This window comes from Pestalotiopsis fici, assembly GCF_000516985.1.
Source record: "Pestalotiopsis fici W106-1 unplaced genomic scaffold PFICI_Scf_9, whole genome shotgun sequence".
NCBI classification, from domain to species: Eukaryota; Fungi; Ascomycota; class Sordariomycetes; order Amphisphaeriales; family Sporocadaceae; genus Pestalotiopsis; species Pestalotiopsis fici.
The window spans coordinates 1,576,101-1,590,501 of NW_006917099.1; the positions used below are offsets into that span (position 1 = coordinate 1,576,101).

Sequence of the window (14,401 nt, forward strand, 5' to 3'; positions counted from 1 at the left end):
CGTGCATCGAACCGGAGCTTTATAGATGCGAGCATAATTATCAAGGCATACTGCTATTATTATACGATAATGGCCAAAGAGCATGCTCGCAATCGTTGGGAAACGATCACGAACTGGGACCTATATGCCCATGGGATTGGGACGGTGCTATATAATATCTGCCATAACAAAATTTTAATACGTTTTTTTTATATAAATTAGCTTTGCGAATTTAACGCATATTTTTTTAATTTTTTATAATAAAAATTCGTAAAAGAAATCGTCGAAATATCGAAATTAATTATAATATTATTAAAGTTATAATATTTTTAGCCCATTAAGCTGGCTTAAGGGGTTAAATTAACGCTAAAACCATTAACCCACGGGTAAGGGACTTTTATATTTATAGCTATAATTATAATTAGGAACCTCTTTCTTCCTTTTCCTACCATTAATTTACGGAATATTAGGTATTTTATTATAAAGTTCTCATTTAAGCTAATGTTTAAAGGGGAAGGTGAAAACGGGATGATCGAGGAAGCATTGAAATATATCTAAGTTAATCTCTAATTTACAAAAGAGAGGTGCTGAAAAGCAAACTATACACGCAAGCAGGGGATTTGCGGTGGGTACTGACTACGTCGGTGCAACATGAAGGAGCGTGCAGTGAGTGGATCTTTGGGAACGGAGTTGACTCAGCGGCAGACTTTGAAATTGCAAGTATTCTACCAGGCTGAGCTACCAAAGGGCCGATGCAGAGGGTTCGTGGTCAAGTGACCGGCTGTGAGCATACAAACAGTACCTAGTGATGGTCAATGGCACGTAAGCTGTAAGTAATTACCTGGTAGTCTAAAGTATTGACGTGCAGATGAGCTATTTTGTCAATGACGCGAATGACGATGGCCCGACACTATAGCGTAGGGCATCCTGCCGCTGCCGAGAACAAAATATTACTGGCTGCTATAGCGCTCTTAGGGCGCAGCCAGACGCTTATGGAGCACCAAAGGGCAGCCTATTGAAAAACGCCATTCATATATGTACCTTGTACGTTCCGCCCACATAGCTGTAACCATAAACTTATAACAGCTTATAATATATAAAATTTAAAATTAAAGGTTTAAATATAATTCTTTTTCTTCTTCTCTTTTTATCTCTCGTTTTGTGCCGTTACACCCTTTTACATAGTATATTACTTTACAGTCATTATCCGTGTGCAACCTTTCCACAATAACAAGCAATTTCAATAAGCAGTAACACAATCTCTATTATTTGAGCTCCACTAACAAGGGTATCATAATGCGAGAAGAATTACCATCTGAAGAAACCGCCGGATCCGCCAAATAATCTTGCAAGTCTGTTGCGCGCCGTTTCTTGTCCAGCAGATGTATCGGATGGAGGCACGTCTGCCACTCCGTTTCCAGGCTCAGATGGCGGTATACTCTGTTCATCCAAGCTCAGTGATTGACTCTGTAGCGACAAAAGCGGACCAATATCATAGCCGCTGTCATTTAATCTTTGAAGGAGCTTGTGGCCCTGGAGTCGCTGGCTGTGTCTTGTACCCTTGCGTCGCTGGGCGCCGTTCTTGATCAAGAGTCGGACTACATCATAGAGCCAGTCAAGACCAAAGGGACTTCTCTGGAACACTGAGTCTGGTTCGAGAATATAATCAAGAGGAGTTTGCCCTGCACCATTCAGCCTATTGGGGTTGGCACCCTTCTCTAGGAGATACTCTGCAAGTGTCGGTGGACTGAGATGTAACACACTCGTTGGACTCCCTGGATCGAGGCCAATGCCAAAGAGGGTTGCCACAGACAACCCATTCCGAACGGCTACCCACACAAGGTCTGCATATATGACGGCAGTCTGTTGATTTGGGCTCCTCCAAATTCCCTCGAACATGAGTGAAAAGGCGTCAGGATATAGCTGGATTCTGAAGCCATTATTCAAAATGAGCTTGGCCGATTCCAGACGCGCTGCGACCATGTCCGATTGCTGTACCGCCGATTTGTAAAGCACTAATTCCAACAAAATGGACACTAGTGGTTCGGACGACCTTTGGAATACGAAACTGTCATGCTGAACAGAATCTGCTAGGTACAGAGATAATCCGCCGACAACTGCAAAGTATAGCCCAGATGCCAAAACGTGCGAGGGCCCTCGAGTATTTTGGAGTACTCTCTCTTTTCCCGGTATTCCCAGACCTCCCGGTGGTTCTGTCAGCTTGCCTGGCACGCCCAGCTCGCTTGGTCCCCCTGCGCTTCCCGGAACTTCTGTGCTGCCTGGGATTCCTGTACTGGAGAGCCAATCGATATCTTTAACCGGCATGCCTCCACCATACCCTCTGCGTTGTGGAATATCTGGGTGTCTTGTGAATGTCCCAGGCCAGTCATTCTTCTGGCGAAGAACGTGTCCTAGAACATTCGCAGGAAGTCGAGACAAATACATGTACTGACTGACTCCAGTGGTCATCTCAGCCTGAACAGCGTGGTCGAGGATAGCAGAGCCCGACGAACTTCCCATCGATCTCTTACCCAGGCCACAATTGACGTAGGTGTAAAACTTGACAAGAAAATTGTGTCCATTCTCCGGTGTCATGTCCGCGCGAGTTCCTAAAACAGTGTGCTTGAATGTGGGTAATTCCATCCAGTCCTTGACTGTCTGATGCATTAGCTGCAATACGCAATCTCGCTTGTTTTTCAACGAATTTCTGCTGTAGTCCGAGAGAGCTGAGTACTGAAGACCGTTACCGGCCACAATGTCGATTATCCCTCCTGAAATAGTTCCAACGTGGCCTTCTGGATCTGCAAAACCAGGTGCATTTTCATTTGTAATGGCAACCAAAGCCTCGGACAGAGAATCAGACATTCCACAAGCAAGTAATTCCGGAACCTCACTCAGATAGATTATGTCCGAAGATCGCGATAAGCATTCCAAAAGGATATACGTTTGCTTTCTCGTGGATGCTGGGAGTCGGTGGATGATTGCTGAATAGTATTCCTCAAGCTCGTCGGGAAGTGAATCGAGACAGTGACGCAACTTTTGAGGCAACTCCTCGTCCGTTTCGTTAGTCGCGGTCACTAAGGAGACCAAATCTGTCATAACCAATCTTACCCAAACAAACACACCTCTAGCACGGTTGGCAATATCTCCCACGAACGGGCGAATGAGCGCTTTGATTCTGCTACATTCCGGTAGAGAGCTAGCGCAGTACTCGTGGATGTCTTCCAAGGTGTGCTCGTGAATGCTGAAGCTTGGACAGGTCCCAAAGTGATCGCGGAAGACGGTCCACGGGCGGCTTGAAAAAAGGATCTTGGTCCGTGTTTTTGATCCCAACTTTGCCTTGACGAGGTCTTTCAAAAACGCAGAAACGACCTCGGGGCTGCCGGCATACTCGTCCAGGGCGTCGAGAAATAAACAAACTTCGAGATCAAAAGCGTCCTGGTCAAAAACTCGTCGAAGTCCTTGCTCAAGATCAGATTGTGTCCACTGCATTAATTGAATGCTGATTTGACGTTTCTGGCGTGCTCTTTGCCGCCCAATCAACCTGGTGATGTGTTGTTTATTGTCTGGCTTCAGCTCAGCCTCTGTCAGAAAGTTTCCGACTTGACCAGATATGTCGAGACTTTCACTCCAACTCCTAATGATGAATTTGATTTTCTCTTCATTCTCAGTAAATGTGGGTAAGAGTTTTCGAAGCGTGTTCTGTTCCGCCGCAGCGTAGACACTCTTATCACTGGTGGCATGCGAAATGCCGTCAAAGTCACGAAGAAGTGTCTTTTTAATCAACGAGCGATCAGCCGACTTCAGGTACGGTACGTGGTCTTGAAGAAGACGGTGCAGCTTCAGTGACGGATTTTCGCATAAAAGAGTGACCATGTGTTTCTGGTGCACAGTGCTGTCGGATTTGATGTTGCATAACTGGAAAAGTGTTTTCACGTCGGACTGAACGGCTTCGTATAGACCGGTGGACTTTTCGGAGAGGAAATCTCCGATGAGTCCGCGGAGGCGGACATCTCCCTCCAACAGTTGACTCAAGAGACTTCCCAACAGGCCTTCAAATGACTTCTGTAGGTGAGTACCGCGATGATGAAAGAAGAAGCTTGCAATGATCTGTCCAGACATTGATCTCCAGTAGTGCAAAAACTCTTTTGTCCGGTCGTCGTCTAAGAGAAATTTCATGAATGTTGATTTTCCTGAGCCGGGCTTACCATTGATCCAAAATATTCCTTCGCCTTCCCTTAGCCACTGTGATAAGCCAATCGACTGAGTTTCAAAGGCCCAGCTAAAGGTATGGCCAACATTTTGGACAATCTGGCCATATCTTTGGTCTCTTTCTGGCGCCCTGAGAACTGATATGATCACTACATGAGTTAGTAATGTGTTTTATGGTCAGCTTGATTTTTTTGGTATTCATACAATCATAGTCCCAGCCTACTAACTCAGAGTTACGTGCATCATCCAGTAAATCTTGTCTTGCATAGCTAGTGTCACTCTCATACTGGACACCAGAGCTCATGTTCATCGCTAACGCAGTGGGTTCCATCCGATGAGGTGTTTCGCCTAAAAAGCAGATTTCTCGGATCTTGTTGATAATGATCGGTATCCTGCGGTCACCTACGTTGAATTTAACCATATGCGAGTGGTCTTCGTCGATCTGAATAGTAGACGATGGATTCAAAGTGCGATATCCTGTCGCGGATTGGTGATCGACCATGATTGATCTTGGACCTGATCGTTTGTATATTCCATCGATCTTTTCCTATATGGCTGTCAGAAAGACCCTATTGAAGGATGGACTACGTTATAAACACAAGGAGGCAACGAATGGCTACCTACGACTGTTGGCGATGTCTTGGTCTCATAAGCCCAACAAAGGTTCATTCTCTGTAGATGCGATATCCCAGCGAATTGTGTTTCCAGGTTGGGTAGAAAACTCGATGTCTCGGAGAGATGTTCGACCAGGCCTTTATTGGGCCGGTCTCCAACCATAGTCAGGAGTTGTGCAAGGGCCATACCACGACTGGGAGTGCCAAAAAAGATGGCTCCCTTGATTATGCTCAGCATAAACTGAGCATTTTCATTTGCTCCTGCTAGTATCACGAGGAGCTGCTTGAGCAAGACGCCACCTAGACTGTGAGCAAGGAACACGAGAGGTTTCGTGGAAGGAGATGCCCAGCCATTTGTTTGCAGTGTCAAATAAAGACTGTTCGACAGGTCCACAATTGTCTGGAACGAGTCACTGTCCTTTAGAGTCGTGTCATAGCCAAACAAGATGAATCGAACTCCATCCATACTGGTGGGTAACGTGTCTCGGATCCACATATAGGACTTGTTGTCACCTTTTGGTTGCCATGATCCAAAGGGATGGCTCGCGAGACCGGACAGAACAATGCAGTCGCATCGATGTTCAGTCGCACTGACATCGTTTAGCACCGTAAGTCCTAAGAAATGAGAGTCCAAGACCAACGGCTCCGGGAATCCAGGGACGGGAAACCGCCATTCTGAATCAACGGACTTGTCCGAACCTTCTGCTGTGGCCAAAGGTGATGGCGCATGGCTGAACATGACGGTTGCCACCTTGCGATTCCATATCTTGTGTGGGTCAACAGAAGGAGCTAGGGAGTAGATCTCGATGTCGCCAGCCGTCACAGTAGGGTCGTTGATGGCACTGGCAATGAGCTGGGTTGCGGCATATCTATCAAAGCCTGGGCGGTCTGGCAATCCCTGAACCCTATATACTTTCGACTTCTTTTGATTTGTCGTCATTTCGATACAGCCTTCGCATATTTTCTCGATCGTCAGCGTGGTGGTAGTGGTATCTGTCAAGTCACAATCCTTTACCCCTCGCGTCGGAGACTCTGGCTGGAAGCTCCACTCATAGAAGCAGGGCGACTGCAGCTGTATGAGTCAGCAAGTGATCGACCCCTGTCATATTACACGGGAATATCTGTACCGCACTTGGCTTCAATTAAATAAACACTAGTAGTTCCAATTTCCGTTGAAATACAAGCCTGTCATGCTGCATAGATTTTGTAAAGTAAAGTGATAATCCGCTGAAAGCTGTGAGGTACAGCCCCTACATCAACTTCTGTCACGTCTTTTGAACGCTCTTGGATCTGTCGTCTAGCTTGCCATTCGTGGCCGGAGTAGTGGGAAGGTATGTTCTCTCTGACAAGTTGCGCTTGATCGATTCCAGGGAGTTTAGATATATGCGTGTATTGGCCAACTCCATTGGTCATCTCACATTTCACGGCGTGGTCAAGGATCAAAAGAACCAGATACTTCCGTTTCGGTCCAAGAGAAGACGGGTCACCTCATGACAGCTACCACGGAAATCTTGCATGCATCAACAACCAAAGCGAAGCCCTCCAAGTATACCAAAGGCTGGTGGGCGAGTGACTTGACTCCACTGCGTCAGATCTACGTGTACTGGAGAGACCACGCCAGAGCGGAGCGGCGTGCCTAGTTGGAGGCATAATAGTTTGCGTTATTACAGTTTGAATGCAATTTGAAAGTCGCCCAACGAGGCTGAGTCTGCACGCTTGCTTCACGTCATGCTTCAAAAAGCAGGCCAAGTTATGACTGGTAAATTAGACTCCGAGTGATAAGTCCGAGATATCTAGCATAGGAGCAGCTAGTTCGCTCAATCTGACATTCGTTGGCAACGACATTTCGTTCAATCCTCAAGCGCAAAAGCCCGTACCTCTTACGACATAGCCAATCTGGCGATACACTCATACTAATTTCATTCTTGAGCCTCCAGCGTGCGGCTTCTTCGCTTCGAAGCTGACAACCTGGTATTTGCAAACTTCGTAGGGCGCACAATAGCGCACCATAGCTAGCCCTTTCGCCGCTACAACAGACCGAAGCCAGCAAGACTTGTTGTACTTGTCTAATACTGAATAATTCACCTACGTCACCAAGGACCGGCTGTTATTGGAGGACACGCAACCTGGAATGGATCCGTCTCGAGCTCACGAGTCCCAAGTCAGCTTGACATCGTATAGATTTTGCTACGCCCTCAGAAAATATCTCTCTGCTCAGCGGTCAAAGAAGCCGACCAGCATGTTGAAAGCAATCTCCTCCTCGTCGTCGGTATAGCGAGCCTGGAAGGAGTCAATGCCGGTGACCCTGAAACGCAGGCGTTCCGCAATTGCTCGCAGCGTTTCGGAATCGCGAGAGTCTCCATTGACAAGTCGCAAGAGTTCCACGCTCGGCCCAGGCGATGGAATAGACTCAAGCACCTGCGCTTGTCTGCGTATTATGCGTGCCTGTTCTCCAAGCGTGTTTTCCTCTCGGTTTCGTGCAACATGGAGTGCTTTGGATAGTGCCACCCTGCCAAGAAATGTTTTAGTCTTTGGTTAAGAACATGGCATTTGGGATAAACTGGAAAGAAATGAGGTCTGACTGACATTGCTTCTTGCCACCTGCCTAACCGGTAGTGAGTTGTTCCAATTTTGAAGTGGATCGCAGCCACCTTTGGATGTGTCGACATTTGGGCTACAAGCATGTCTAGTGAGGCCTGATACAATTCTCTGGCTTTTTCCAAGTCGCCCTGTTCAAAGTAGAGGTTGCCACGCATGAAGTGAACACTAGAGTACATAGTTAGTGAGGAGCCGTGAGTGAGCTAGGGTCCATGTCACCGGCCAAGGCCAAGGCGAGAAAGGGTTCTTACAACACAATGTCGTGGTAATTTTCACCACCATGCTCTTCCATGATGCTTTGGCTCTTATCGAGCTCAGCCCCCGAGCTCTCGAAATCTCCCTTCCACAGCAAAGCTCGAGCAAGGTTCAGGTGGCAGAGACCGACCATCAACTGAGCCCCTGGGTTGGGAATCTGCTCCCGTATGTGGATTGAACGTTCGTAGAAGTCGAGGCTTTTGTCATAGTTGCCTTCGGCGGCCTCTAGGTTCCCCAAATTCATGTACGTGTTGGCCAATTCTTCGTGCACGAGGCCAAGACGCTTCTCTCGAATTCGCTGGCTTTCCTCCAGAGCCTCGCGGCATTTATCGAGCTTGTTCATGGAAAAGTGGATCTGGGACTCCGTGTTGAGAAGATGAGCACGAGTCAAGCCCCCTTCGTCGACTTCTTTGCAAGCTTCGGCGGCACCATGAGTAAGCTGAAGGGTATCGTCCCAGTCGCCAAGATCACTTACGTACCTAGCCACTGGTCAGCATTTGGCGTATCCAGAGCTCTGTCCAAAAACTCCACTCACCAGGCGCAGTTGGTCATGAGCTCAGCGAACGCTTGCGTGCAACTAAGGGGCAACGACGCCCCTTTGAGCCGCCCGTACAAATCATAGAGCGACATGGCATGTTTGATGTACTCCCGGCATTTTTCCCAGTCTCCATACATCATGCGTCCCTCGATCTGCTTCGGGAAAGCGTCGTTGATTAACACGGAGGCAGACTCGAATATTGTTTGCCGTTCTGATCCCTCGAGGTCTTTCTGGAGTATGAAAGCGACTTGGGTGAGTCGGTGAAGGCTAATCCGATCGTCCGACTCGCCCTGCACATCAACCAGGCCGAGGTTACGCAAGAAGCTGATACCATCGACGACGCTGTGTTACGTGAGTTGGTAAATGTTCATATAATGGAGTAGAGTGTTGGTTGATGGAAACATGCGTACTAAAACTCATCGCTGCAGAACTCCAAATTTCCCGCAGCGAGTGAGGGATTCAAGTCGAGGAATACCTTCATTGGAATTTCATCAGGCTGAAAACAACACAGAGTACCAAGTATGTTCCATGCGTATGGATTGCTTGAATGCGTCCGCATGTTGTCGAAGGTCATTGCCCAGAGCGTGTTGAGCCTGTGTGGCCTCATAGCCGGATCTTTCTCGAGAAGGTGAGGCAGGTGTTTCTGGTATCGTTTCACAAATTTGGCTAGGTTATGAGTACAAGACGGGAGGCCATGTTTGATCGATGCAACCATCTGCTGAATCCCCAAAGCCAGACCGTCGAGCTCTTTGAGCAGAAAATCAAGGGCCTTCACTTCTTGAGGCGGGAGTTCCGGAGCCTGAAATTGGGTTTCCTTGGCTGTGGTACTGTTCTCCTCTTCCCTAAACAGAAGTTCAAGAAATAGGTTCCTGGCTTGGTCTTTGCCGAGCTTCTCGACAGTGCTGCTGCGGCCTCCATGGAGTGACAAACGCCTTGCCAAACCAGGGTACCTCGTTGTCACTATCACAGATCCTTTGCTCTCAGGAGGTGGTAGATAGTCTTTGATATGATCAAAATCCTCGACATTGTCCAGGATTAGCAACCAAGATTCGTCTAGATAACATGCAACGCAAGGCGTTCCAGGCAGTTAGCCCCCGCAGACAAGCTAGACGAGCCAGGACATGATAGGGGATGTAAGAGAAAAGCTGTGCGAGGGTGACCCTAACTGAGTACGGCATCATGTACGAACACAGGGAGCGCCTCGGCAGGAACAAGGTAGGAGACTCAACTCACCTGCCGTACGAAACCAGTCTTGCACCAGTCTGCGGTTGTTCGCAGCGTCTCCGTCGAATTTTGCTCCCTCGAGGTGCAGCTGCACTGCAATGTTTGAAAACTCTGCCGCGAGTAAATCTTTCTTCTCGGACATGACCCAAAAGACAGCATCGAGTTTAGTCTTGGCAGAATTAGCATACTCTTGTGCGAGCTCAGTCTTCCCAACACCACCAATTCCACACAGTGTGTAGATGGCCAACCCGTTGCGATCATGGCGATCAGATTGCAGCCATTGACCCATGATTGTCAGAATGTCTTCCCGGCCGACGAACAGAGACGTCATGGGGGGCGGGATTGTGTGGACAGGGAAGATCTTCAATTTGACGCCGTCCGGTTGCTTTGGTTGTTGGCGGAAATTGGTCTGCTTGTAGTACCTTTCCAAGAACTTCTCGGTCTCTCCGATGGCTGCAAAGGCTTTGGCAAAGGATTTCTCAATGTCCTTCCATTCCTGCTCGAGCTGAACATCCGAGGTCTCTGTTCGAGTTTTGAGACGTTAGTTTCAGAACTAGAACAACGACAGGGCTGTGACGGGATATTTCTTTACTCGGAATGCCTCGGAGATACTTGATGCTGTCTCTCCAAAATTGAATCAAGGCTTGAAGAATGGTTATATAAACGTGCCGGAGTTCTTGTTTCTCGGCTGGATCCATATCCTTGTCGCGAGGGGTGCCACGCTTCACCAAGGCAAGCTGTCGACGGATGTCAAGGATCATCTTGGCATATTTCGATGCCGTATCATCATCTCGTTTGACATATTTCTGTGAAATTATCAGCAAATAGCGTCGATGCTTGATATATGGATGTTCACTCACCGCCATGACTTGTACCACTAAGTAGGTGAGTCCCCAGGCCATACCAGTTGTCACAGATCTTGGAAGCATAATAAACATGAAGTTGGCCAGTATGTCTCGGAACTGCTGACGGAAAAATTCCGTCTCGCCTAGAAGTCTGGAGATGCCTTGGGGGATTGTGGTCCCAAAATCCTCCCTAAGCCCCAGAAGAGCCTCGACAAACTTTTCTTCTGAACCGAATTCTTCCAAGGTCTTATAATCTTCATCATTGAGCATGTCTTTGCAACATCGCAAAGCTTCTTCCCACCACTCTTCACATATTATTTGGTGAGATTCATCGTCGTCCCTGCATTTCTTTTATTAACAACGTGAGAGACATCTTTGCAAGTTGAACGGCACCTACAGGATGGACAAGGGCGTCACTCTATTGGAGTCTGTCGAGTCTTCAGCCAGCGTAAGCCGGTCAAACTCGGCTGAAGACATGGCAACACCGTGGTTCGTGGTAGAAGATGTGCTATCCTTTCTGTATTCAGGACGCTGAAATAGCCCAGGGCAGCACAGACAAGTGAGAACTAAATGGACAGGCACAACTTATGACGGTAGAAGATCTGTATTAGATAGGCCTTTATTGTGCTTTTTGTGTCTGATTCAGCCACGGCGCCACAGTATTCTCGCTTTGTCACGAGGGACCTGGAAGATGTGCCCGGTCGAAGTGGGATGGCAGAGTACCTAGGTAAGTCCTTTGCAGCGTAACGTCAAAGGTCTACGATTGATGCCGCCGACCGGGAGAATGGAGGCGAGTAGACACCGGGCATGAAGAAGTAAATCACAATCAGGTCAAGCCGGGTATGAGGGACGTGACTGAAGTGGCAGGCAACGTATGACTACAGCCGTGGAAGGCGGCGACAGGGGTTGAACTGGTCTTGTTATTATTGGCTTTGAGGAAGCAACACCATGGCATGCGCTGAATCCCATCCGCACTGTACCGACACCCTCGCATTTGCTTGCCATCCTGGTAACTGGACGGTCGCCCGGTTCGATGCAGGATCCAGGGGTCACCATCCCACCCCGCCAACATCGTTGCAACTTCGCACAACCACCAACTGAGAGCCTGTACGGTACTCAAATCCCTGAAAATTAGAAATGCCTGGATGACGCACTAGGGGACAGGGAGAAGGGAGGGATGACGGCTGACGAGGCTGTAGCGACGATAGAACGAGAGTTTTGCTAGATTTTGGAAGTGAAATTTTCGAGGTGCGCTGTCCCTTACATGTGCAAATTCGGGACGTGACATCACAATTCGGGACATATCTCACTTGAGCCAATATGAAGGGGAAGAAAATATCGAGGCAACGTTGGGAAGAAATCTGAGTTGATCCTATACATCTACAAAAGAGGGGCGCTGAAGAGCTATCTAATATACCTACATATGTACTTGGTACCTAGGTACCTACCTAGTACCTACCTGCCTAGTACCCGAGCAGGTGATTTGGGGTGGGTACTGACTACGTCAGTGCAACAACATGATACCGAGAACAGGCTCCGAGTCACACCTAGACCATTCGCGGTCTGGGAGATGTGAACTGCAAAAAGACCCTCGCTTTTTTCTACATATCTCGCTACTTTGTCGTCAGCATCAAATTTTCCAAACGGAGATAAAACAAAACAAAAAACAGTCGCTGGTATACTCGACTGAAGTGACATTCAAAATCATCAAAAGCAAACCAAGTCAGTTGGACAAACCCGTCTTTCCTTCCATTTACATGGATATGCACCTCTCAATTACGTTACTAACTAGAGACCCAGACTTCTTTAGAATCGAGCAGAGTCCACAGTTGCTCGAAAATCTGTCTCCATGTCTCTGCCACACAAAGACCCCGCGCCCACTGGCCCCATGGCCTCCGCCTTCGCCGTCGTTCCTGGCTTTGAGTTCAGTGAGAACGGTGACAATGTTGTCGATCATCACCTCATTCTCGAGGACAAGTTGCAACCATGGAAGCAGTCCTACGTGCCGGACAAGAAGAACAGCGCCGTCATTGAAGTGAAGGGCGTGGGTACTCGTTTGTATTGTGACCAGGCTGGCCGAGGTGGTTTCTAATATTATGTCACAAACCTTGAGTTACAAACTGTATGCAAGATAGAGGTAGATTGTGACCGGCTGAGGCTGTACGGAGAGGTTTTGAGGCTTCATTCCTTTATCGAAATGTGCACTGGCCCTTCGTATTCTCTCTTTTCCTCCTAGGCTGTATCTATTTACGTTCCTTCATTCGAATCCAAGGACCAGATGGACCCAATGAAAATCCTACCTACTTTCTGCTCGCCACCTTGACTTTTTATTATGATCTAGAGCTTTGTAATGACGAGGCTTCTCGTCTCATAACTCTCTCTGCATCCTGCCTCGCGTCCTTCTGGGTGAAATGAAACATGAGGACAGACTGAATGGCGGTGTGAGCAACAAGGTCAAGGTAAATATGTGCAGGGCAAGCTTACGACGTGCTTGGTGGCCGGCCATGGAGTCGTAACTCACGAAGACCACTGGCTCATCCCGGGTCATGAAGTCGAGGAAATACCTGTCCATGGCGGCACCTGATCAGTTTCAAGGTTCCAGGAACATCACCAGGCAAGACATCCGTGTCGGAGCGGGTAAGATGCCAAGGACTGACCATTTGTGATTTGGGTTGAAGTGTCCGTGAAAGATCTCACCAGTTCCATCCGGACGTACTCGATCACCAGCTATGACATCGCCTGTCTCAAGGGTTCGGAAGTCACAAAATGCCAAGGGCATATCTGTGATCATCGGGATAGCACTCCTCCAGGTACTGCATACATACGATAAGTCAGCGGAGGCTTCACACAAGAAGATTAGGAATTGTGTAGGACTTGCTTGACCAGCCGAAACCTGTATCCCGGCTTCATGTAATGTTCCAAATTATGTTCCTGCAAAACACGCTTGATGGTGATGGGACCGCTGACAAAAGTGTAATCTTTGTGTATTAGAAAACAAGACTCTGGATAGACACGGTGAAAGTCGCTGGGCCATACCAGTGTGTACGTCTGGATATGTAAATAGGGTTAACACTTGACTTCACGGCATGCGTATCGATGTTGATAGACAATCAGAGCAATAATAGTATCGTACCGGTTGCTAGTTGTAGGTATTGTAGTGGATCCCCAAGATCAATAGTATCCTGATTATACGGGACGTTCTTGCGAAGCTAGGAAGGACACTCTTCTTAGCAGGACAAGAGGAGACCTGTGTAGTGGCAATCTCACCCTGAAATCGTAGCAAACAATCTCTTCAGCATCGAGAAGTTTCTTCAGAACATCCTCGGTTTCGCGTTGGTAGCCGTCAAGCTCCGTAGTTGAAACCCTGGGATACTTGGACTTGTGGCTCAAAAACTGAAAGCCGGAGGTCTGCAATGTGAAGTCGGTAAGAGCTTGTCGAACATCGACAAAGTCAACGAGTTTCTCCTCATACTCTAGGTTGGTAATGGGGATTTTCTCAAGATCCACAGTCCCTTCAGGGATCGCAGCGATAAAGGGCTTCTCTGTCTCATACTTTGGGAGTTTCTGCACGTAGCGAATTCGCCCTTGAATTTGAGGCATTTTGGCAGTAGTGGTGAACGGCCAAGCATGCGACTATTCAAAAGTTTCCTTATTCGTGCTTCGTCTCGGTATGTGGGGAAAAAAGAGAAGAAAAAAACCTCCAGAATCCTTCCCCAGATGCTGGGTAGCTGAGGGGGGAAAGCTAAAAACCCTGTGAACTGCGGCTCCGCTGCTATCCCCGCTCGACTCCAGTACCGCCTATGTATACATACAGGTGCGTCTTCCTGAATGAGGGTCAGTGACTCTACCGTGTCACCACACACCATCCCATCCATAAAAAGGTACCTATAGATCCCGTCTCCAATTTGTTAAGGGGATGGATTTTGCCTGATGTGGTACGAATAGCACTTTATTTGTTTGGAGTCTGCAATCAACATGCATTTCGTCATCTTGGCGGACATAAATCACCTATCTAAGTAGTAGTTACCTTATACGCAATCACGCATTCTACCCCGGACGATGCTCGCGCAGCCTCACGCACGCAGCGAGATGCTCAGAACAGCAGCGCAAGGGAGGTGCATGAAGTCCAGGCGAGT

The 14,401-nt window shown here is 48.0% G+C and overlaps 4 protein-coding genes across 4 annotated transcripts; 1 reads left to right on the forward strand and 3 right to left on the reverse strand.

Annotated features, from left to right (window-relative positions):
- Positions 1–1,287: 1,287 nt before the first annotated feature.
- On the reverse strand, positions 1,288–5,745 carry PFICI_11888 (uncharacterized protein; the record flags this gene model as incomplete). Its single annotated transcript, XM_007840469.1, has 3 exons — positions 1,288–4,340; positions 4,396–4,738; positions 4,816–5,745. The coding sequence occupies 3 exons, from the start codon at positions 5,743–5,745 to the stop codon at positions 1,288–1,290; spliced, it is 4,326 nt and encodes a 1,441-aa protein (XP_007838660.1).
- A 1,274-nt stretch (positions 5,746–7,019) lies between these two features.
- On the reverse strand, positions 7,020–10,742 carry PFICI_11889 (uncharacterized protein; the record flags this gene model as incomplete). Its single annotated transcript, XM_007840470.1, has 9 exons — positions 7,020–7,314; positions 7,392–7,571; positions 7,655–8,137; positions 8,194–8,538; positions 8,607–9,249; positions 9,430–9,942; positions 10,013–10,226; positions 10,281–10,605; positions 10,663–10,742. 9 exons carry the CDS (start codon positions 10,740–10,742, stop codon positions 7,020–7,022), a joined length of 3,078 nt encoding a protein of 1,025 aa, XP_007838661.1.
- A 1,372-nt stretch (positions 10,743–12,114) lies between these two features.
- PFICI_11890 (uncharacterized protein) lies at positions 12,115–12,357 on the forward strand (the record flags this gene model as incomplete). The annotated part of the gene is made up of 1 exon (XM_007840471.1): positions 12,115–12,357. The coding sequence occupies one exon, from the start codon at positions 12,115–12,117 to the stop codon at positions 12,355–12,357; it is 243 nt and encodes an 80-aa protein (XP_007838662.1).
- A 1,094-nt stretch (positions 12,358–13,451) lies between these two features.
- On the reverse strand, positions 13,452–13,865 carry PFICI_11891 (uncharacterized protein; the record flags this gene model as incomplete). The annotated part of the gene is made up of 1 exon (XM_007840472.1): positions 13,452–13,865. The coding sequence occupies one exon, from the start codon at positions 13,863–13,865 to the stop codon at positions 13,452–13,454; it is 414 nt and encodes a 137-aa protein (XP_007838663.1).
- Between the last annotated feature and the right edge of the window lie 536 nt (positions 13,866–14,401).